We start from the raw sequence: 25840 nt of genomic DNA, 5'->3' as shown, positions 1-25840 counted from the left end.
TCTAGCACAAAGCTGTTTTTCTCCTAATTTATTTAACTTCCTATTGCTTCACAATCAACACAAAGGCAGCAGCACATACTGGCTTGCTAATTTATATGAAGATGAAGAAAGGAAGACCTTCGTATAAAGAACAATTCTTTAGTTCATACAGTCTAGGGCTTGTGGTTTGTATTATTGTTTTGGGAATTGAATTGAGCTGAATGATACTGTGTCTTAAAATATAAAGTTGATGAGTAACAGAAACCCAGATAAAGTGGTGGCTAGTTGTCACATGTGTGAAAAAGATGTGTGAGTGTACAATAATTTGTTCCTGGAAAATATGAGCCATGCACAGCAGCTGTTGCAGAAACAATGTTGCATGACCAAGGACTACATGTTGATTTTAACTGTTTCCCACAAGCATTCAGGAAAAAACAAGTTATTTTGGGGTGAATGAGGTTGTATTTTAAAGGATGAGGAGTTATATTGTTTCATTACATTATGTTTGTGTGTTCATCCTAATCTGTGTCTCACACTGGGGTAGTTGACGCTCGCATTTAACAAACTAATGACAGTGGAAAGGTAATTACTGGAGCCTTTGCAATTACTGGAAAGCTAAGCAATTAGATTTAGCATTGCCCTCACAGGGCTGATTGGGATGATTTCTGTGTTGGGACTTCTCACGCCAGAAATGGAATTCTCTCTTTTTACCTTTCAGATCCGTTTTAAAGTAAAACTTCCATTCCTTTTTTTATTTTATTTCCAATGACTTTTTATATTCCACTGGTCAAATCCCAAACAGTTGTGTTTTGCTTCCGTGTCTGTGTGTACGTGTGTGTGAGAGAGAAAGAGAGTGTGGAAAAGCATTGTCATGGGTGTGACCTAAAAACATCACACAATACATTCATACATTCAGTGTCCCGTGATGTGGAACACTTCTGCCACTTCTATTAAATGGTAAAATCTGTCTCATCACAGGGAATATGTCTATGGCTGAGTGTGCCACATTCATACTGGGCTCAAGAGAAATTATTTACCGGAGGCAGAACTGCTGCAGCATAAAGCAATATAATTATAGCTGTTCTCTCAAATAGTGCATACCTGACCTCCATCTGATGAATGCCTTGTTTAAATGCCCCTCTTTGTCTCCCTAATTACCCCCACCCCCCTGTCTCTCTCTTTCACTTTACCTTGTATTTGACCATTTGGAAACAAACTTCCAAAACAGTAGACGTATGCTCTCTAGTGGTATGTTCTGGGTAGTGCACTTCAGTACCCCAGCCAATTCACATATATAGTTCGAGTGATGCTGAAATCACATTTATGCTCATTATGCAGTACTACTGGTGGAGCTCCTCTTTGTAAATGTTTTATGTTTCCACCCTGTCTTAAATATCTCTCCTCAAATCACACCTCTGACCTTACACTTCTACATTATTCAGTCTCCATAAACGAGGGGTAGTTCAATTGTGTATTATTTTGTCACTTTTAAAGTCCAATTGCAGTAGTCCTATAACAAATGGATGGTTAATCTGCATATAATTGTGTGTACTCTCCCCAGAAGGGTGTCCTGCGCCCATCTGTGACTCCATCAGCTAAGATGCCAAAACCACACACATCATTAGCCATGGCTTGTGTGTATGCTTCTATCTGCAGTATGTGTACATTTGGTTAATTACATACACACTTATCTGACTTGCCGTAAACAAACAGTAGTTTTATTCAAGATTAAACATTTAGACGACCACAGAATAGATGAACAGGCATTGGTTTAACACAAGGCTGCTTTTTCTGCTGCTGTCCCAGAGACCCACTTTTAAGCAAAGTTTTAGCTTAACAAATTTACATGTATTTCTATGTATACAGATGTATGTCTGTATGCCTATAGACATGCACACATACTGTATATACATGAATATACTGTACATAAATACATAGACTGTCAGTTAGTCTCCTGCATAAAGTTTGTATGCCAGCAAAATGTTAACCTGGGTGTGGTTTCTTGTATGTGTAGAGTTTTTTCAAGACATCAATAGTACTCTGCATATTACCTATTGTTTGAGCTGCATTTATTTATAATGTGGAAAATGGGTATTATATTCTATTATAGTAGTGTTGTGACCCTCTAGACTAGAAGGCAGTGTTTCCAGTGGGTCATCATGACCAGGAGCAGAGCAAGAAAAACCCTGGTCTAAAAAATGGCAGCAGACAGACAAGTCCAACCAACTGAACCTGACAAAGGCACCAACAATACACAGATGTAATCTCTTTTTTTTTTTTAAAAATACACACATCAAATACAATATACTGCCTTGCAAAGAGGCCATAGGAAAGAAAAACATGAGAGTCAATATAAGAAACAAAATTGCAAATTGTACAATTACAGTGGAACTGTACATATGGAAAGCATAGACTATATTTCATCTGTCCACGCCTGCTGACCTCCCTTTGGAATGTTAGAGGGGATCATTTCTCTGGTGGTAAATGTAGGCAGGACTTGAGAGAATGCATCTGGCACTGAAGGTTGCAAAAGTGTATGCAGGAGGCAGTAGATTCCCACAATCCCCCCTCACCAGTGATTTGAGTAAGACAGAGGGAACAGAAAAAAAAGAAAAGTTGGTGGATGGAGAGTGTTAGACGAGACTCAGGATTAGCACCAACTTGAGAGGTTTTTGAACTGCGTGTCTCCGAGCATAGAAGGTGGGGGTGTGTGTATTTGACGACGTGGATGAAAACAGTTTGACGATGAGATGATGGTGATGGTGTGTGGGTGAATCAGAGACATGGGTGAGCCTGGGGTGGGGGGTGGGGGGTTAGAAACATTGCTGGAGTTGGATCACCGACCAAGACCGTCAATGGCCTCTACTGAGCCAAAATTTATTTCAATAGGCTTTCAGGTCTTTGAATCGATATATTGTATATGCACGATTTGTCTCGCTAGCAACATGCAGTTTTAAAAGGGTTGACTGTTTTTTCTTCTAGAATATGGCCTATTTTTAAAAGCTTGGGTACCTGGGCACAGCTAAATACTCTACATTTTTGTCTTGCTGGAGAGATTTAAGGTCCCCAGAGAGTATCTTTATTTGTGAGAAAAGTCTATTCAGATGCCCTTCATCTTTGTCTTTTTCTGTAAATCTATTCAAGTACTATTGGGCCCCAGGTCTACGGACAAAAGTCAGGGATTAAACTGGGAGCGAGCAGGACAGAAACCAGCAGCCGACCAACACAGTGAAATTACAGTATCATCAGATTTTATTTGGTTCATAAAGAGACAAAAAGCGTTTTTTTTCCTTTACGGTGAGCTTAGCAAGCGCGCCTCTTCTCATCATTTTAGAGCGAATCCCAATTTAACCCCTGGATTTACATTCATGTGAACGTGATAGCGTATACTAAAGACCTAACAAGTGACAAGACAGTCAAAACAGTTGCAAGGCTTCATGCAGTGCTACCTCATAAGATTTACATTGATTCTACTGTTGTGAGAGCAAAATTAGTTAAGCATTTCTAATCGTTGTGCAATGGTCTGTCATGACTCTATTGATCATTAAGTAAGTGTATCCATCTTATTTAAAAAATACAAAAGCTGTGATCTTCATGTACATGTGTCACATATAGTATTTATGAGAAGCTGATGCGATTTGCAATATGTTCACTGTTCTAATTAGCCTCATTGTCTCCGTGCTGATTTCTTTTAAAATTTAATGCACATCTCTAACACTGCCAATTATTATGAACTGTTACTGATAGAAAGACAAAAAGATTTGAGCACATATGAGTCTAAGAAAGCACAGACACTTGTAATGATTGTAACGCAAATCTGGTAGTGCTTACAAGCTTACATGCAGTTAATGGTTGGAGATGATATAGAGAACCAAAAACAATAAATACATTGTATAAAACATAATTTCATATCAATATATTAAAATACTATTTAAAATAATATCTTAGACAATATTGCAATATGAAATTGACCGATAAATAGTTGGTAGGCCTACACAGAGAAATATATATATTTAAGTATCTGTGTCCTTCATAGCTTGCTGTTTTGACTTAAATGATTTAAAGTTTCCAGATTTTCCCGGTGGGTAGCAGTACAATCCAGAGAGCTAATACATTTTCTTTTTTCCCAACAATAATAACAATGAACTTACAGTACACAGTCCCATAATAAAGATATACATACTGAATACAATATAAATGTCAAGACAGAAAAATAGAAAAATATCAATAGAAATCAAAAGTCAAATACATATCAGAGAAAGTATACAGAGTAAAGTGTACTTATGAGTCTGTGGTTCTTGTTGTTGTAGCTGGAGCTTGTATTGGCTCTCATTGTTGGTATATTGGCTGTGTAGCTGTACTTCGGTTTTTTGTTTTTTTCCAGTCCTGACACATTCACACACACACACACACACACACACACACACACACACACACACACACACACACACACACACACACACACACACACACACACACTCTCTCTCTCCCACACAGACACAAAGTTACACACATCTGCAAATACAGACACATGCAATGGCACACATGCCTGCACAGGAGCAGGTGTGCACTCACCCACACACACCCAACACACACACTCTTCGACATACACATGCACACACAGCTCACATGACCGTGCAGCATTTGCAGGTCTGTTTCTTCTCCTTTTCCTTCTCCCCATCTTCGCCACCTCCATTGGCCTTTTCTTTCTCCGCCATGCTCCCGTTGGGTGGAGCCTGCTCTTCTGTGGCTGCCTCCCCTCCCACTTTGCCCTCCCCATCCTCGATCACAACAAACTCAGCCTTGACGTTGCCATCTACCCCTTCCATTCCCAAGGCCGTGCGGGTCTCCGGCTCCTCTTCGACGGTCTTGTAGCCCATGAACACAAGGGTAACAGGGTTGTCTGCGCTAGCTTGGTCAGGACTGGGACCCAGCAGCTTGGCCTCAATCCCTGTCACCTCTCTTTTGGGGGTCTGACCAGAGGTCTGCACTACTCCATTTTCACCTATAGGGAGCACCAGAGTATCATTGAGAGGTTAGGATAGTGCAAAAAAGAAAGAGGGTGGTCAGGGTATGTCAGAGACAAAGAAAGAAAGGAAATATTGTTTTAATTACCTCCGGAGGAGAGGAACAATTTAATAGCGCAAATGAAGAGAACATTATTAGCTCAGTTACTCTTTCTGACACAGGTGTTCAGGCTGTGTTGCCATGGTTTTCTGTGTGATCATACGTTGCCATGGGTACTGAACTTACCTCCATTTTCTTTGGCCACACCTTTATTGGCTGGCACGTCTGTCTCCAGTTCTTCAATCTCTTGCTCCAGCCTGACTCAGAAACACACATACATGCAAATGAATTAAAATTAAGCTGTAATTTCTTTACACCACATTGACTATAATATATATACTATATATGGAGGGAAACGTTGGGTATGTGACCAGTCCTACAAAAGAAGATTATCAGGATGTGCTCCTAGTTGACCATTTTGGCCACAATGCCCTTAAACCATCTGGCAATTCCATTTGTAATTAAGAATAATATTAAAATACTGACCTGTTGTACATATGCTTTCTACCCATGCTTGGACATGGCACTCAGACATATACAAACTGGAATGTGATTTCTTTATCAAGTTAAAATCACAAAATTGCAGTTATTTTTTGGTTTAATGTTTGATTGAAACTGCATTTCTTGAGATTTGCTTCAGTCTGGACGTGCAAATTGGATTACATTACCTGTAATGCATGATGTAACATCAAAAACATCTTCATCTCTGTTAGCTGACTGTGGCTGCATTTCAAATATTCATGTCTCCAATGTTGTCTTCTAGTGCAACATAATATGCCATATTCTATTATTAATTGTTATTAATTAAGTTGTGGCTTGAAGAATAAAAGGATACATCTTAACTTGTCCGGCAGCTTTCAGTTTCGCAAATCCACTGCCATAACCACACACATTTGACCTTACAAATAAAATGGTATTCTAGACTGTCTGTTTCAAAGATCGGACATGCAGGGTTTTTAGATGCTGACCTGAGGATGACCTGCTCCAGGAGTTTGGTCTTCACTTCATCCTCTTGCAGACGCTTCTGAGTCTCCTCCTCAGCTGGAGCTCCGTCTAACAACCAGCGCTCCCTCAGTGCCTTCGACTGCAAGAGGACATAACAAATATGGACATGTTAAAGAAGTTATACAATTTATTTCATGTTTCAGTGATACAGTGATAAAAAGAAGAACACATTTCACTAGAATTGCCCTTAACACCCCTGTGTGTTTGGTGTATGAGTGTGTATGTCAGCTATAATGAAAAGAGCATAAGCAGGTAGAGGACTTTTGATCATGCGTCTCTCATCAGGAGCAGTTGGTTAAATAATTAGCAGTAATTCAATCACCCAAAATGCTGCATGTTTTATCAGTGTAATTTCTTTCTGAGGAGATTAGTGGCACTTTCACTGAGGACGACAAGCCCTTTAGCTAATCTACAACAAAAATCCACCAGTGAGCGCGTCCAGCCGACTGCTGCCTTTCACTGATTCTGTCACATACTTAAACTGCTGCCAACTTGTTGCTGCCAAGTAGACTATGGCCCCCAGCCAGAGCATCAAGGCTTTTGCCATTGAACAGAAAAAAAATCCAAACTAAGATATAATTCTCCTATTATACTCAATTGAGCATGGGATTGGAACTCTAGATAATTCACGGAAAGATAAAAAACAAAATAGTTCTTATCTTAAACCGCATCAAACATTTCCTGGAGGTTGATAATGATTACAAGAATATCTTTCTGGACTGGAAGTTGAGAGCGCAGACTATGACTAAATTCCCTGATTGTAAACTGATAGTCTCATTGTAACTACTGCAGATAAAGTTAATTAAATGACAAGATAATTCAACTGTAATAAACAACAACACAGGAATATAAATGTATATGTTTTGTTCTGAGGTGGAATTTTCACTTTATAACTCAGCTTCCACTTCTTTCTCTTCTTTTCAATCTAGGTTTATTTCCCCTATCAATTACATAACAGCCCTGTATTTTGACTCCCCATCCACATTCTCTCCGGTAGATAAGCTAATATCAAAGCAAATACTTGGCATGCTTTGAGGTAAATATAACAGTGTGTCTTACTCACAGCTGTTAGATCATGCAGCGAAAGACAGCCCTGCTTGGCCGTATGGAAAAGTGCTGGAAAAAGCTCTTGTTTTCACGAGTTGGACTAAAAATCTGGACCTGCGCTTGATGTGAATTCCTCTCCAGTGATGCAACAAGAATTTCTACAGCAAAACTCCCCCCATTTTTCCCCCTTCTCTGACTCGACCACCACCCCTTCCTCCTTCTCGTATGCATCTATATCCATCATAAAGTTCATGAACTTTTTGGTTCCTGCATTGAATAAGCTTGTAAATGTCAGTCTGTATTCCCCTACATTGTTTGTTGTTATTGTTTATCTGTTTTTATCTGTTAAAGCGCCTGTTGTTCCATATATCTTTCACCCAGCGCCACAGAGCTGTACAGCACACACACTCACACGGTGTAATTCAACACTCTTCATACCCCAGCATGGTCTCTTGGGTACTGAATCTAACCCTTGCTTCCCTCTCTCTCTGCTCTCTCAATCTTGCCACACCCTACTACCCCAACGCCTGACATCACTTAATGTACTCACTCATGCGTACGCAAGCACGCACACACCCACACCAGTCTGCGCGAGTGGTCGTAAAGCTGGAGCGCTGAAGTTACGTCTCTCTCCATTGTTCTTTGGAGTAAAAGCTGCTAACGTAGCAGACAAAGGGCGGAATTGTGATACAGGCACACACATAGATACACACACACACACACACACACACACACACACACACACACACACACACACACACACACACACACACACACACACACACACATCCAAACGTACTGAGCAGCTGTTTGGAAAAGAGCTTTATTTCAAAATAAGTGTAGCTTCTTTCCTTCTACAAATTGACATTCCATAACCTTTTATTATTTGACAATATATGATTCAGTTTCTCCAGAATAACGTTTATCCAGTCAATGTCATTATTTTTTGAGCCTTTTACATTTTACAATCTTTTAAAGGAATAGATCAACATTTTGGGAAACACGCTCCTTTGCTTTCTTGCAATGAGCCACATGGGAAGATTGATACCATTGTTATGTATGTACGGTAAATATAAAACTCAAGCCAGTAGATGGTTAGCTTTGCTTAGCACAAACACTGAAAACAGGGAAAACCCGCTAGCCTGGCTCTGTCCAAAGGTAACAAAATCCACTTCCAGGAAGTTACCGGCATATTCCCCCTGCAAAACCACTTACTGTTGTTTTTACCTCTGTTTTTATATGGATTAAACAAATGAGATATGAAATGAGTTTAAGAGGTGTGGCAGTCAGATTTGGTTAGCTGTTTCCCCCTGTTTCCTGTCTTTGTGCTAAGCTAACAAATTGCTGGTGCTAGCTTTACTGTACGTTCTCATCTAACTCTGAACTGAGTCTAGCGTACATGTGTCCAAATATATGGGAAATGATTAGCATTGTTCAAGTGTATACTTTTAATAACTTTGTAGAAGTATGCCAGTGGTAAATGGTCATTTCATTGTTTTCATATGCTCCCCTATAAACTGCTGTGTTTTACATATTTAGATAACATAAGATGTTGACATTCAGAGGTTTTAATTAAAGGGACCGCCAGCTGCTGCAGGCATACTCATATCTGCTATGGCTTGCTAATTAAAAACAGAACTCCTATGAATGCTTTCTGTGTTAACAACGCTGTATTACCATTTTGGTGGTGACGATGTGTGTATGTGTGTGTAGGATCATGCATTATGATTTAATAGTGGGGCAGGTACACCCTTATAAAAATGTGGTGTGTAAACTGAGACATTTATTGGGTTTTCCACATGAACACCACCTCTGGAAAAGCCATACTTGCTGTGGTTTGCACAAAGAGCCTTCTAATGCTCCTGTACAGCGTGATTACACTTCCGCTCTGTGTGTCAGTGTCTATGTGTGCGTCTGCGTCTATGTGTGTATGCGTGCGAGACGAAAGCGGGGTGCGGTGGGTGTAAGAGTCGTTTCCTGTTGGTGGGAGTGGGACAAAAATCTGTTTCCTTTGCCAAAGCCCTCTGCATTGTCTGAGGCTTCTGTGTTCTTGTATGAAGCAACGCACACAAAAACGAACACACACACACACACGCGTACAGATACACACTTACAAAGATTTGCTCTGAAAATAGAAAAAGTGGGAGCACGCAAGGCCAATAGCACCGGTCACAAGCACTTTTGCCACCAACGCACACACGTCTACACACCAAAACCTTTGCTCGTATCTGTGACCTGCTGGATTGTCCGGGGCTGAAATAGCTTTGATAGTGCTGACACATACACTGACAAAAGCCTTGGCTCTGATATAATGAGTGTGTGTCCACATGCATGCAGAATTGAATGTGTGTGTTTTTTAGGGAGTGTGTGTGTGTGTGTGTGTGTATAAACAGCATGTGGAGGAGCTGCTGGTGTTATCTGTTGTCCATTCTGAACATTCCGTGACAGCAGTAGTTAGGGAGTATCTCACTATGTGGGACTGATAAATTTGAAAGGAACTGCTGAGTTTAATTTAGCTGTTTGGGTGTCTAACACTGATCAGTACCCAGAGCATAATTCCTGAAAATGCAGAACTGACCGGCAGTTTTTCTGTCAGCTTGTTTCAAGTTCTGGTAATAGTAAGGGAGAGGCATGTAATGGATTCATGTTACACCTGGAAATAATTTTATTCATAAATACATTATTTTATCAGTGATAGGGCTCCAGCACAATTCAAACAAGGTGGAATTGGAGTGTCCTCAGACGATGTTAAATACAGTGCAATTATACCAGTTCACTCACTGCAACTTGAGGTCGTTCTATGCACACAAGATGATGGTGGAATTTGCAAGTCAAGGTGAGGGTGATGGAGAAAAAAAAAGTACATATATACAGTAAAATTCAAAACAACATGTGCTGCAGCTGCAGCAAGAAGTTACAGCTAAGATGCTTTGAGCTGATCCTGGCATTGTTTTTCATAGCAACATGAGCAGCCATGCCAGCAAAAAGACAAAGGGATGGTATAGTATGTTTGTCCCTAACAGGATGGGCAGATTTTAATAGGAACAGATGAGGAGTTTGGGTTCGGAGATGATTTAGGGTCAGGTTATACTAGAAAAGAACTGTGCAACCACGTTGGCAATCAAAAGCTTATAGTGTTTCCGAACGGCCACGCTTGAAGACTGAAAAGTGTTAGAGAGGGCAGAACTCACATGATATGGTGTGTTTTTTTTACCTTAGAATGAGCCGTTTTGATTTACAGAGGGACCGTGTCCTCTTCTACAGAGTCCGCCACATTTGTACAGTAGCCCAGAATTGACAAACCAAACACTGACACTAGATAGAGCTGTTTGCATTTTTCTCACGTTTTGCTACTACCGTAGTTTCCCCAGAGCGCTTGGAAGTGGAGGGTGAAGCCAGAGAGTTACAACTACACTGCTAGATGCCACTGAATCCTACATACTGGTCCTTTAGGTACTCCAATTACCATTATGCATTAATATGATGTTCTTGAGGGGCTGTGCATGATACTTGAAGCTGTGCAATGTGGAAAATAACACTTCTTAGTTCTTTCAAGGACTCGATTCTGGGACCCAAGGATGGATTTCTTTCAGAATGATTCATTCTGGTGTCATCTGTCTACATACGGCTGAACAAGCTCTGATTGTGTCCTGTGCATACTGCGGCAAATAAAGCTCAGTAAGCTGCCTGTGAGAACATACCGGTGTTTTTTTTTTTTTTTGTGAACTGCTTGCTTAAATTACAAAGTGAGGCTACAATAAAGAAGAGCGTCCTAACCCCACTAACCCCGTCCTAACTGTACTGTTACTAACTCAGTGACCTCTAAACATTAACAAACAAGCACTCCACTTGTTTGCAGACAATATTTTACATGATTTAGTTTTTTTTTTACTTTCAAAAAACATAATTGCACCAAAAGTATTCACACAAGTACAGTTTTACAAATACAGCATGTGCAGAATGTGTATGCATGTGGAAGTGGAGCGTGTGTGTACCTTGAGATGCTGGAGTTGTCGTCGGTCGTCATCCAGCTGCCTCCTCTTGTTTTCAATCTCTGTCTGCCTCTTCCTTTTCTCCTGTTACAACACATATATATTATGGTTATGCTGCGAGTGCATTATTAAACAGATGTTTTTAAGGAACACCACACTACGTCCTCAATAAAGCTGGGTACCAAATTAATAAGACATTACTGAAACTATTTTATGAGCAACGATATAAAAATATTTTGAATACCCAGCCCTAGTCTTTAATGGTAACGCTGATGATTTAATGGGGACTTTTGATGGGTACATGAGTACATAATGTTTTAAGCTAATTTAATTGCTCAGTGTGTCTGCAAAGGAGTAAAGAGACAGACGTTGGTATACAGTTACTGTATGCACGATATATATTTATAGGCACATATTATTCACACAGTTATTAGGTTATAAACAAACCAAATTCAAATGTATTTCACTAAATGTCTCCCATACATTGTGAATGTTTTGTGAAAATGTATATCACAATATACACAATTATACTGGGCAGATATCTGGATATTATGTGTCTGAAAAGATAAAGAGAGAGGATAAAACAGACGGACTGAGGATGAAAGAGCAATACAGAGAGAGGGGAGAGAGCAAAGGGAAGAGAGACACTGAGAGACAGAAAGACAGACAGAAAATGGCATTGAGCTGTAGCTACTGCATTAGCTTTTCGATGTCCTCTAATGGGTGAAGGAGATGGGATCTAAAAGGTTGAGTCATTAAGACGGGTGGTCAGATCCTGACAAGCAGCAATGATTGGTTGTTTCTACAGCCATCAGTGTGCCCTGATGTGCCCTGACTCCATATATGTATGTGTATGTAGATATAACTTACAGCGATGGCCTGGAGTCTCTCCTCTTGTGACACCTCAGCCATCCTGGAGAAAAGAAAGGGAGATAGATTGAGGGAGAAAGAGAAAGACAGACAGAAATAGAGAGTTATAACCACACATGACCACCAACATCAGACATTACACGCAGTGACGAATAACTCTCCTTGACCGTAGCATTCGCTCACCAGGCTTTTACCTTCTGACGACTTCCCAGTGACTGAGGTTAAATATCTGTCTGTTTGCACTAAATCAGTGTCTCTTTCCTGTCAAGGAGAGTCAGTGAGCGCATGCTAATGTGCTAGCAGGGCTCTGCTGGAGATTCCTGCTCTAATAGGTTCCAGAGCTCCAGGATGGAGGATGGACAGAAGCATAGCTGAAGCAAGAGCAGAGAGACTGCGAATGTTGACCGACTGAGACATGGATAAAGTTATCACAGTATCAGGCTGCTTCAAAAATCATATACCTTGCATCAAGTTTTACATCTTTTGCTGTAGTTAATGGCTAACATAATATTTTCCAAGTAGAAAATGATTCATGACCTCCTTACATCAGTCAGGGATTGGCTGAAATCATCTGAATTTACATTCCTATATAAGGAGCCAATTTTCACTGATGTTGTGTTGGAATGTATATACAAGGGCATCGCTTTCATTTCAACTTTGGAGGGGGACATTCACTGGGGAGTGTTCAAAGTCATAGAGAGCTCTGTGTTCTTAATGATTTATATAGACTATTTTGATTATAAATCAATCACTGCATTCTGTTTTCAAGCCCAAATGTCAAACAAATTCCACAATTCCAGCTTCTGAGTTGTAGAGATTTGCCGCTTTCCTTTGTTTTACATCATTGTAAAGTAATACAATGCGTGATCTTGGGGCTTTGGACTGTTTGTCGGACAAAACAAGACGTCACCTTGGACATTTTTCACTGTCCAAAAAGACCAAAAGATGAATTGATTACTTGAAAGTAAGTAATAGTGAATACAGTTGCAGTCCTAATTACAAAATCACAAATTTACTTTTAAGACAAATGGATGAGCTATGATTTACTACCTCTATTTGAATTTATGTATGAGGACATCAATTTCTTATAATAGCACATGATACTTTCAAGGATGGCTGAGATGGTCTTGGTCACTTGATAAAGTTGATTGATTACAAAATGAGAACTATAAGGACTCTGTCCCAATATAAAATTACACCTTATAGAATTATGTTGCTATAATATCAAGAATCTCTGGAATGTAATAAGCAGTATAGCCCACAAGTGTAGGCACTTAAGTGTGTATAAATTGCATTGGTTGCTCAAGTTACAGAAAAGAAGAGGACCTCTCTGACTCTGACTAGTGTCTCAAGCCACAACATCTTAGCAGCAGTGTGCCTTTTACAGCCTGAACTCAAACTGCATCACAATACATATGGGATTCTCATTTCTCTGCACTGGTCCAAACCAAACTCTTACAAAAGAGCTATGACAACAACACATCTATGTCACTCCCCACCCTCCCCTCTCCAGTGCTAGTAAAGAATGTGTTAAAATTATTTGATCGTGTGACTCCTCTTGATGAGTGGCCAGAACACCAACTGTAACTGTTTAAATTTTCTTGCATCATTTCCTAACTAAGTGCTCATAAAGCTTGGATTGCTGTAGGGTTGGTCTGATTGTTACACTTTTTATTTTTCTCCCACAAAGGCATGCAATGCAATAATACTGTCTCCTCTCAAAATATAAAGAGGCTTACATTTTCATTGTCATGCCTCTGTCCAATCACAGGAGCTTAAAAACCTCAAAAACCTTCTGTATGATAGAAGGACGCACTGCAAAATGCAGGATTTATGGACATTTTATGGCACAAATTTATTCAAACACCACACTGCTCTCTTGCTCTCCCACTAAGCCACATCATCACATGGAGACCCTTTGGGAAAAAAGTAAAACCACAATCATCTGATCAACCACTAAGTACACACACACACACACACACACACACACACACACACACACACGCACACATTGTACTGTCTAGACACATTCTTTCTAATTTTCACCTTTCCTACTGATCCAGCACAAACAGGAAGAAAGAAAAAACATCTGGAGCAAAATTAGGCTGAATAAAAGAAGTACTCTCAAATTCATTAATCAATAATAAAATAAGGGACCAATTTCAAAAGTACATTATGTTGCTAACACCTTCAATCAGCTGTTTATGTTTATGTTGTGTATTGACAGTGTTTTAGAACTTATTTTCACCCTAGAATCTCCATCCCTTCCCAGCCCTCAGGTTACAGTGGAAGCATGGGCGGTTAGCTGACTGAGCATCTGGATCAGTTCATGAAGGAGGCCTGCAAGCAGCGGTTGACCATCCTGACCTGGGGAAGGTCACAGTGAGCATCAGCAGAGATGAGGCAGAACACACCCACAGCGTAGCTATGGCAGGCGGAAACTGCACAGAGACTGGTAGTACAGAAAGAACGAGTCACATGTTTTTTCTATTAATGTCAATTACCTCTTTTAGATAGATCAGTTGTGAAAATAATTAACAGAATAAACCAGCATACACTGTAAATCACAACTTTACTCAAATGTTTATAAGCAATAGGTTGCACACAAAACCTATGTAAACCTGACACAAAATAAATGTGTTACCCTCATGACCCTCATATATTCTCTCAGTTTAACAGAAATTTTTAACCACGTAATTTGTGTTTTTTGAACGCTGAATTCGATATCATATTTACAGGGAATGTATAGCTTACACTAGGAATGAAATGTAATTTTACATACAAATAACATCATATTTTTAATTTTCCAGCTGCTAATTCATCAGCGTAATCAAGCAAAATCTTTGAGCAAAGTTATGCTGACATAATCTTAATATGCTGGTTTATGTCTTCAAGTGTTAACACACAGATTTTTCTTCAAACCCCATTTGTCTACTTAACAAAATTAGACAAACCTCTCAAATACATTTGTGTTTGATTTCATCATCATTAGAGGCCTTTGCCTGAATAAAATGTTCTAAAATCTTCAAGAAGTTTGAGTCGGAAAGTTCATCATTGATTTCAGGAATAGAAGTTAACTGCAGGTTCACTTACTAGCTTTTTTCCAGAGCTTTCAACTGTTTTAGCTGCTATCCCCTGACAGAAATTCCAAAGTCACATGACAACAAGTGAGACAACTCCATGACAACTGAGCTAACTCTATTAGCTGATTACTTTGTCAAATCAATTAAAATGTGTGATTAAAATAAGGAATTATCTAAAAAATACGTAAAATATGTATTTCAATTCTGACCAATTCCGGTTTTGGTGCTATGGAGGTTTGATACCCATGCCACAACAGTGTAACTGAAAACTGTCAACAACAGTGGAAAATCAGCTTTGTGACTTTGTGTGTTGTGATTAAGAATATTCAGTTCATGCCAAAGTTAACAGCAGATGTCCACTGGACCAACTGGGAGTTAAGTGCTCAGATTTTCCAAGCTTGTCACACCATTCAAACCTGAATTTCAGTGCTAGCCCTGCTTCACTAACCTCTAGTCTACAGCTGTGATGAATTTTTAAGATGTATTGGAAAAAATATGTCCACCTTGGTGGAACATTGAGGGCCCGTGTCCTGCTGCCTCTCTCATCAATTATGGACTATCAGGGAGAAAGGAAAGCAGACACAAAGACAGGCATCTTTGCAGCATAGTTAGAAGAGTAATTACATTTATGGCTGAGAAAGGAAGCCATCTAGGGAGGCCGGCAGTCGCTCACAGACAGGCCAGCAGAAACATATTGAGAGAGATAAATATAATAGATCAACAACAGCAATCAGACAGGACTGAGACAGGAAGTGATCTTAGCCGGCAGACTTACATACAAACAGCAAACTAAACCTAGGGATGTTTTTGTCAATATGTCAAGGCAGGTGCGCTGCCGAAGAAGTCAAGGAAACGGACTAATGACCAGCCCTATTCCCTGTTGAGTGCACTGCCGCTGTAGCCTTTCCAGGAACACATTAGCTGCCTGCATAGAGCACCAGCTAATAGCATTGTGCTCATGGTCCTCTGGCACCAGCAGTCACTTAACACACTTTCTATTTGCACCGAAAAGCCCTGAAAGTGATTACCTTAATGCTTACGGAGCTAAATGAATAATAATCCCACTGAGCATCTTTGTTTAGGGATATCATGTTGATCTAAAACCCAACCTGGATTTATAACCCTCCTTTACAAGGTGAGAAGAAATGGTTTTCCTTTCACTGAATTGGCAGGATGAACCAAACCCAAATTAGATATAGACCTTCCTACAACATGGCTGGTTTGGGGGTTTCACCTTTCATTGTACAAGATTATTGTCCACAAAAACATCCCTTTTGAATCTTCTAAAAGCATGTTTTTGTAAAGGAGCAGTTTGTTACAGCCATCTGCACTAATATGTTCCGAAAAGTCGGTTAAGAAACATTGTATGAATTATTTATGCTACACAGTCATTGAAAAGGTCAGCAAGTACATGCTGTACTGATCTGTGCACGAGACTAGTACACTGTGGCACTCTGGGACAGACACGGGCCATCCATCTATGTGTCAATCTGTTGGTGGTAGTGGCAGACTACACCAGGTCTCATCACCACTAATCTGGGATTATTTTAAACAAATACCACAACAACCTGGAATTGGACACCACGACTTACTGAGTCTGATCCTGCCTCCCACACTCACACATACTTAGATGCACGGATTGTTTTTAAAGCTTGTTTTTATAGCATCTGTGCTTCATTAGATAGTAAACACTTCAATGCACAATGCCTGCGCTGATCTAACACCTACAACATTGCAGCCATATGGGATGTCCCTTGGCTTGATGAAATGGCATTAACAAAAACATGAAAAACAGGAAGAAAAATATAAGAATTCTTATGAGGAGGGTTATTAAACTAAGCCAATTTTTGTGGACATCTTATTGTCAACAAATCCCATGAAAGACAAAAACTAACAACTAACAGCTTATTTTCCTGAGCCGACGACCTCCATTGTTGTCCAGAAAATATTAAAAACACATTAATGAGCCCTCGCCCTCACACTGGATGACATGTTGCTTCATTAAGATGCACATGGGCCCAGCAGTTTCAATTTTGAGTCCCACTGCCGTACCCATCAAAGACACTACTCCTATTTGCACAAGACTACAGTGCCCAGCTGTCTTTCAAAAAACTGTATATTTCTCCATGACCTGCATGACCTGTAAAGATCTTATGTTCAGTAGAAAAGAAGGAGTTTGGGGCTGAGAGCCAAAGACAGGCTGAAATATGGACTAATACTTGTTGATTTAATTCTTTATGGGGTTTGTTGACTATGCCAAAAAGAGTATCATCAGTCTTATCCTTTAAACTGAACCATTAATTCAATTTTTACTGATTTGAATACTGATACCAACATCTGTGTACCACATAAACGAAGAAATGCTGAAAGCTTGTTGGCCAATTAGAGAAAAGTGAGGCAATATCGTACAGAGTAACAGGTATATTATCAAGCCAAACAGGCAGACGAGACAGGCGAACAAGCAGAAAAAGTGAAAGGCACTTTGAGAATCTTTCTAATTTTACACCATTGATGTCATGTTACAAATGAAAACAAATTAACTTGAAAATCACCTCTAATGGCTCCAGTTTATACAATACTGGCATATAGCCCTTCCTGCCTTGTGAAAAGGAAATGCGTTCACTCAGGTGTTACCTCATAACAGCAAGAACCTTTTAACTGATATTGTGCAGCGATAATGAATCTCCCCTATGCACACACAAAAACAATCTTGTGTAGATGAAACAGCGAAGCAAAAGAGAGAGAGAGAAAATAGAGAGAAAATAGAGGTTAAAGACAAATTAAATGACTAATTACCCACTATTACTTACTCTTAAAATCTGGAAAAATCCCAGATGTGAAGAAGATAGTTATTTCTGTCTATTCTTGAAACAGCGTGTACACACACACACACACACACACACACACACACACACACACACACACACACACACACTAATAGATACACACACAATAATACTGCCTGGCACAAAAATGCTTCCTCTTCAGAAAGAACGATGACATGTGAAAATGACTCTTGGGCTTAATGACCCAGAACCTACATCTGAAAACTGAGGGAGTCTGGAAGAGGAAACTAATCTCAAATCCCCTTAACACTCACTGTGTTGGAGTGGCACTTCTTTCTCCTTCTCTCTACTCCCCACTTCCATGGCTTCCTTCCTTCGGGCCAAAAGAGCACAGGGACAACAATACTCCTCCCTGCCTTTCTGCCCAGGCCACACACACACACACACACATACACTCATCCCAGGCCAGCACACACACCACGACTTCTCCACCACCACACATGCAGCTCTGCATCCTTCTATCTGAGGCACAACACAAATTCTGCCAAATGTAAACAGCACGGTGCCAATAAAAACTGGAGGAAGTCCGCTGAGGTCACATGTTAGTATTTCAGGGGTCAGAGGGCAAAACTTCTTTCCCCAAGAGTTCACCCATAAATAACAGTTCTGTCAGTACAGAAGAGAGTGAAATACTGTGTAACAGCCATGCTGACAGGACAAATGAGAAGCCACACACAGACTGAGACACGTGGGGTGGGACAAGGAGGTCAGTGAGGAGTGAGAGTCAGTCAGAACTGTGAAGTTAATACCCTAAATGCAAGTTAACAAACAAGGATTAACTACGGAAAAAAGTTCTCATGTGATTTAGTACTGCACTTACAAAACAGCCTGAATAAAGATGCAGAGGCTGAAATATCTTTACGTTTATTGTAGATCTTAGCTCCAAAAATGCTGGATCCAAAATACCCTCAATACCCTTGACTCTTTGAGATACTTCCCTCTGGCAGGAGGCTGCGGTCCATCAGGACCAAAACCTCTCGCCACCAAAACAGTTTCTTCCCATCTGCAGCTGGCCTCATTAACAAGGCCCGGTACCCCCTTTGTCACTGACTAGCTAACATAACTCTTGTGAGGACTATTTTGTTTTGTTCTAACTGTTTTGTCCATAACTACAGAATTGATCTGGATGTGTAAAGTCTGTGCGAAGCCCCTTGAAGGCTGTTATACTGTAACTTTCTTGTGGCAATAAGATCCAGTTTAACTCCTTGACAGGGATAGTCTGCATCACCCAATTTCTGTAACTTTCTGACAAGCATACAACCATGCCCCCTTTTGATAGAAATTGGCTATGTGTGCATAGGTGTGAAAGTGTGCCTTTGTGCAAGCAGCAAAGGAGAGGCATGTGTTTGATGTTTTTAAATTGTAGGGGAATAGCTGGAGATGTGGCTTACAATCTTTCCTTGATGGCATTCATTTGTACACAAAAAAAAAATGGCAATAAGGTGTGGGGGAAAAGGGGCTTCAGAGGACAACAGGCCTTTTTCACAGCAGCTATTTTGACTTGAAATATTAGGGTAAACAGGTGTTACCAATGATATTAATTATGGTTCTGTTCCATTCAGGTCAAACTGAGTAAAGGTGCTGCTAATGTGCATTCTGGCTCACTGGAAAAGCCCTGCTACATTAAATGCAACAGAACCATAATTAGTATCATTGGACACACCTGTTTTTACCCTACCATTTCATGTCAAAATGGCTGATGTGAAAAAGGTCTATTCAGTAGGCAGTATACAGTTCTCACATCCCTTCCAGAAACCACTTTATTGTCCTGCCTCTTGTAAGTCCCCTCAAAAACTCTCAGCTGAGATGACGTCCATCACTTCACCCTTCCTCTCTCCTCCTCATGGACTCGCCTCGTGCCAGCATTTCTTCACTTGACCACACTCAACCTTCATTACTTCCACAACAATAAACCTTTACACTGCAAATCTGTTGAGTTGCGGTCTTTGCTTGTTATTTTTTGTGGGAGGGTTAGGGTTAGGGAACGCATGCTGAGTCTACAGCTCTTGTGACACCTTATTGATTGTGTCTGTGTTTTGATTACAGCCACTGCATGCAGGTCAGAACACAGGTTCAGCTTGTAGACGTCAGGAAAACATGTACACAGCGTCTTCGATGTCACAGATAGGTCTGTGTCGGGATGTTTGAAAGCCGGGAGTTTGGCTCACAGTTAAGATTTAGAAAATTTGAATCTGGGCAACAGTGTGGAGCGGCAACCACCAAGGCTGAGAGCGTATTAAAGACCTCTAAGATCCACACCTGGTAACCAATCTCTTCTGATTTACAGGCTTGTAGAAGGGAAGGAGCCAAGTAACTACAGTACAAAGAGTACATGAAGAACTAGCAAGATGCGGTAGGTAGGTTGTGAGCTTCTGGCTATGGGAGGAAAGGAGGAGATAAATTGACAGATAACAAGCGTGGTTAAAGATTTGGCAGTGTATAACAACATCACAAAGCTGCTAGTTCAGCAGCGCTAGACCTACATTCAAAAGCAAATAGAGAACAAACTAAAGACCCTGAAAAGAGATTACACAAAGGTCCGCGACCACAATACAAACTGCAATGGAGTGGGATGCATATGCTGACTGTACCACGTTGTAGAGCTGATAGGAAATACATTGGCAACTACTTTTTCATGCAAAAATGCCCAGTATTTACTGGTTCCAGCTTCTGTGAGCAATTGAGGCTTTTTTTGGTCATACATGATTGTAAACAGAAAATCTGACGGTTAGTTGAGTAGAACATGTAACTTTAGGTGCTTGAAATGATAATAAATGATTCTATAGACAAGACTATTAATATAGGAAATAATAAACAGATGAATTGATAATGAAGACAATCGTGAGTTGCAACCCTACGACGAAGCAGGGAACAAGTCACTTCAGAACAGAGACATTTTGGATTCAGCTTCTGGCTGCCATTAAAGGAACTTTATGTCTTTAATGTTCTCACAAGCCTTAAGTTGAATGTATGTGTAGGCATTGCAGTAAAACATCTTGGGTAAATACACAATGTCCTGGGATAACAATATAAGTTGGTGGTTCAAACTATTGACTTTCTGTAAAAACAATGTAAACCGCATTAGCATCAACATGATGTGCTGACAGCACTGCTTTTATGCTTACAGACAGACATTATTTCTATAGTGGACGGTCTCTGGTGTCCTGGTGTGGTCTCTGTGTCTCTCTGGTCAATCAGCACACTCTATATATCCGGATATAGGAAGCCTATGGACTTGCATTATTGCAGCAGCCTCTCAATGTTAACACAGGAACCATTAGGCCAAATAGGTGCCTTCCCTCATGGCAAGATCTCAATCCCCACTTAAGGTTCTCAAGAGGCTCAGGAATTGTTTATACTAAGTATGTTTGTCCAGTATCACACTGTCCAATCTCTTCTGGGATTATAAAAAGAACTATCGGGACAAGACCTAATATTCATTCTCCTCCTTCCCCTTAAACCAGATGTGAATGTGTGTATAAGTGTGTATGTGTGTGTGTGGTGTTGGGTTTAGGTTATCTACAGTGCAAAAAGATGGATGATCCCTCTCTGCTGCTTATCAATAGTGCTTTTGATATCATCTTTGAAACAACACTGGTGATCGTCATATGAGCATGTGGGTGTGCGCGTGTTTCAGGAGCGGTGCATAACACACACACAAATGCACAAACACATACTGTGCTGAGCACATTTCCCTCTGAGATTAAAATGACTTAGAGGCTAAAAATGACAGTTTATCAGAAGACAGACTATCTGCTGGGAAGAAAGTGAAAAAAACAAATCCTCTCTAGTCTTATCTGTCATGACAAAGTAGCAAGGAGGGGGGTTTGTAATGAGAGATAGTCTGAAAAAAATGAAAGAAAAAGTGACTATCCAGGAGGAAGAGAGGAGGCAGAGATTAATAGAAAGAGAAAAAACATAAGACAAAAAGGGCAAGGTGGATTGCATCGCATTATCAAATATCTCATATCTCTACGATCAGCCCAGATGTTACTCCTTATCACTCTGTAAGCCTGCTAAGTAAGCTTTCACTTCCACTTTCTTTTTTTTCCCTACAATACCATCTTTCAGCACAAACCAGTTACTGTAAGGGCCTCTGTATTGCATGACATTCATTTTCCTCGACTAGCACGCTGATGTGATTTTATAACCACTGCATAGATGGTTTCTTAATGACAGCAAGGTCAGTTAGGGTAATTAGTAATATCCATCACTCTGGGGCTACTTGCTCAGGGCAGGATATGAACCCGTGAGAGGCCTGCTGTCCTCTGGTAATGATGTTGTACCAACCACTTCTGCCACTGAGATGCTGGCAACCTGCAATCAAGCAACAGCAGTGGTAGTATGATGTTAAAAGTGAAATATTTTCTGTCACTTTTGGTGTAGAAGTTACCTTTTAACCCCCTAGCACTTTCATTAAACCTGTTTTTTTAAACGTCTGCTTTTAGACTTGAGGGCAAGAAACAAGTGGAAACAAGCTCTTATTTATAGGGCCTACAACCAGCAGATACGGAGCACCTTAAGCGTTCATTTGAAGATGAATTTTGGTCTCTACTAACTCCTAAAAGGGAAATATTTAAATTTAAGCTACTAAATGTTCCACTATGTTCACCATCTAAGTTGGGCTGAAAGACGCTAACATTTTCCGTACAGCTAAAGAGAACTGTGGAGTTGGGGGCTCATTCTCTGTGACTTTGCCACTGTAAGCATCATCTTTCACATACAAGTAGTAATGTGATCAATTGTTAACCTAAAGATATTGATTATGGCCACTTTAATGGCTACTTTTTATCAATATCAGCAACAACACTGTGATGTCACTCGGACGCCCTTCACCTATTTAAGCTGTGTTTATCAGAGCAGTTAATGAGTCTGCTCTTTTGGGTCTTTCACTTTTACTTCAAGGAGTGGCTCGAGAAAAATGGTTTTCTCCCAGGACTGCTCAGTGAGGTTATCTGTTGGAGCATTCAGAGCTTCCTAAATGGCACTTTAACTGTAGTTAGTTGGTAGTAATGGCTGTCACTCGTTCACATGTCGCCTCACTTTTCACTGACAGTCCAAGATTAGGATGAATGACCTTCCGGTTACCAGCTCATTTCCCCTATCTAAATTGGTGAAAGCAGATCCATCCCAGTGCCCAGCCTGCCAGGCCAGGAGACAGCCATTGACACACAAACACACACAAGCACACAACATCCATTGTTTTTTCTCACATACATGCAAAGACAGACTAAAATGCACACACAAAGCTGCACATGCAAACCCACAAAGACATATAAGCACACAAAAACTCACACACAGAAATGTGCCTGTCCAGAGTCATAATGCCGCATGATGATTGGGTGGACAAGACAAGTGCTGTCAGCTCTACTGCGAGTTGCTGACACAACACAGAGCAGCCAACCGCCCGCCCGACCCTCAGCTCACATGCTGCCAGGCTGAGGCCTAATGCAGACTTAACATGTCTCGCTCATACAATAAAATGACACAACAGACATAAACAGTGTAGAGATGTGCTAAGTGATATTGTCATTTGTCCACTGTCATTTGTACAAGTGCACGTAATCTTCATTCTTCAGTCTTTCATAACACATAGTGTGATTACTGTCCAAATTCTTATGATTACGATTAATTTGATGCTTTCATTTATGCTCTCATAGTTCTGCATTTTGTGCTATTGTGTATTTTGTGTTTGATAATAAACAACGACAAATCTCCACTATGTTGGACAATGAGGAGCAATGTACGTAACTGAACAAAGTAGAAGTTATGACCAACGACAGTTGTTTTCTAGGCTATGTTTCCTGAAAAACAGGGCATCATAAAGTGTCCAATCTTTGACTTTTTTCTACGTTTCTAAAATATAAGTATAACCGTGACACAGTACAGAAGATTGCATCAGAGAGCCCAAAATGTTGCCAGTGCTACATTCACTTCATTCCTTGCACTTATCTTGACCCTGTAAACATGCTCACTTTGGCTCATTTTCAACAGCAACACTCATATTCACACCTGGGCTGTCACCTCAGAAGAAACTGTCATGGAAGAAGAGTCAATCACTTTCACTGCACTTATTTTCCCACCATCTCCAGGAATCAAACAGGTGTCACCGTAGCTATGTGGATGAATAAAACAAACAGCTGATGTGCTTCGAGGACTCCACACGAATCCAAAGGGGTGTGTTATATGCTATCATCATGAACTTGGTGGTCTTGTCACACAGGGCTGAGGAGAGAAAACAATGGACACAAGACCAAACAAAAACACTCTCTGTCTGGTTGCGCCTACACCTGCTGTGATCAAACATAATTACAAAAACAGAGTAAAAGCAGGAGTCGGTCCACTCGATATTGTTCTATTCAGGGACAGGAATAGACACAGAAAGGAGAGCACACACACACACACACACACACACACACACACACACACACACAAGCCTACGTGATATTCTGACAGGGCACAGGAGCCAGACTCTATCACCAGTGGCAACCTGAGCTGAATTTCGAGCTAAACCTCAGGGATGCACAAGTCTCATTCTCTGGTATAATAAACCAAACTCCCTGGTGCACTGCACGGTGTGAATTCCAGACAGGAGTATGTAATGGCCAAGGTTTTTTTTTTTTTTTTTTTTTACAGCTTTTTTTTTTTTTTTCCTTTTCTTTTACAGCTAATGCGCGCCATGTTGGAGCAGACTGCTCACATCACAACACACCACAGAATACCCCGTTACTCTCCTCTCCTTTCCTCTCCTCCACAGCCTGTAGCCTCTCAGCATCTCTCACCCATGCAGTGACGGTCATGCACGGCTGCTGGCGCCACTGGAAATTCACCATCGAGGCAAAAAAAAAAAAAACAACAACAACAAAAACATCCTCGCAAAACAGATCGATGTTACATGATGGATCATCAAAAGCGGTTCGCGTAAACATGTCGTCCCGTTACACCTGTCGGTCTGGCTGTGTCATGGCTTGGGAGTACAGTACAGTAAAGCGGGCCTTCTGGGCATCTAATAAGGGTTGTTGACATGACACAATAATGCAGCTATTTCCCTCCCCTGTAATTCAACCCCTAACCAGCGCATGACTTTATTGCCAGCTTGTTATGGTACATTTGCATTTCACGTTCCCCTTGAAAGATGGTGCGCCGCTTGTGATTACTAGTTGCAACCTCATACGAATGCAGCGATCGCGTTTACAGGAAGGACATTCACTGGTAGCCTACAGATATTTAACGCCAATATTTTTCCTTTTCTACCCCCCGAACCTCCCCTGCCGTGTCTCCATCCCTCTGCCCCGTTCTGTCATCCCTCTATCCTGTCCGAGTCAAAGGATGCTGCCGGGCTGGAAGCTTAAATATTGCGCCGCTGCACAACCAGCCTCTGGACAAAATCACCAAAAGCAGGTCAGCCTGAGGAAAACAACCGGGCACACACCGCACACACCGCAAATCACGACTTACTCAGTTGCAGATCCCTGTCGCTTCCCGCCACAGACGTCTTCCAAACAGGGTGTCTCCTTGTTTATCTCTGAGCGTCAATTAGGAATACTCTAACACCCCTTTCTCTCCTCCTCCTCTTCCTCCTCCTCCTCCTCCTCCTTCTTCTTCTTCTTCTTCTTCTACTTCTTCTGGCTGGCACCCCTTTCTGTTATTGCCGAGGTGATGCCGTGCGCAGCCTGAGCGCACAGTCCGACAATAACCGGAGCCCGATGGTTTCCTCTCGACCGAAAAAGACGCACGACGGTGGAAATCTCATGGGCGATGGGGCGTCGTCTGAAAGCAGGTTGTAGTCTAGTTAGTGCATGGGTGAGAGAGGGAGAGTGGTATGTGAAGGGGAGTGGGAGAAAGGGGAGGGGGGGGGGGGGTACGCCTCCCTGCCTTGTAGAGATAAAGGGGGCCCTGGCTGCGCGCGTTGACTGAGATGTGGGTCCTCCTCTCCAAATGGGGGCCTGCT

General features: G+C 41.0%; 1 protein-coding gene across 3 annotated transcripts; it reads right to left on the bottom strand.

The window, feature by feature from the left end:
* Window positions 1-1675: 1675 nt before the first annotated feature.
* Window positions 1676-25840, bottom strand: palm1b (paralemmin 1b). Of its 3 annotated transcripts, none has more exons than XM_051396408.1 (6): window positions 25348-25840; window positions 11961-12003; window positions 11094-11174; window positions 6015-6130; window positions 5233-5303; window positions 1676-4984 (listed from the first exon to the last, which is right to left on the bottom strand). In XM_051396408.1, the coding sequence occupies exons 2-6, from the start codon at window positions 12000-12002 to the stop codon at window positions 4605-4607; spliced, it is 690 nt and encodes a 229-aa protein (XP_051252368.1). In that variant the 5' UTR covers window position 12003; window positions 25348-25840; the 3' UTR covers window positions 1676-4604. The 3 variants fall into 3 exon arrangements, with proteins under 3 accessions (XP_051252368.1, XP_051252369.1, XP_051252367.1); XM_051396409.1 differs by lacking the exon at window positions 25348-25840 and adding an exon at window positions 23902-24490; XM_051396407.1 differs by lacking the exon at window positions 25348-25840 and adding an exon at window positions 14209-14306.

The sequence above is a fragment of the Dicentrarchus labrax genome, unplaced genomic scaffold (genome assembly GCF_905237075.1).
Source record: "Dicentrarchus labrax unplaced genomic scaffold, dlabrax2021, whole genome shotgun sequence".
NCBI lineage: Eukaryota > Metazoa > Chordata > Actinopteri > Moronidae > Dicentrarchus > Dicentrarchus labrax.
The sequence above is the reverse complement of the archived record's forward strand: the minus strand, read 5'-3'. Positions and strand labels throughout refer to the sequence as shown.

Excerpts from the sequence above, each read along its gene's own strand:
- palm1b (XM_051396407.1), bottom strand. Across the intron at positions 11,175-11,960 it reads AGAGACTCCAGGCCATCGCT|GAGAAAAGGAAGAGGCAGAC; the intron begins GTAAGTTATATC and ends GTGTTGTAACAG. Across the intron at positions 5,304-6,014 it reads CTGGAGCAGGTCATCCTCAG|GCTGGAGCAAGAGATTGAAG; the intron begins GTCAGCATCTAA and ends TTTCTGAGTCAG.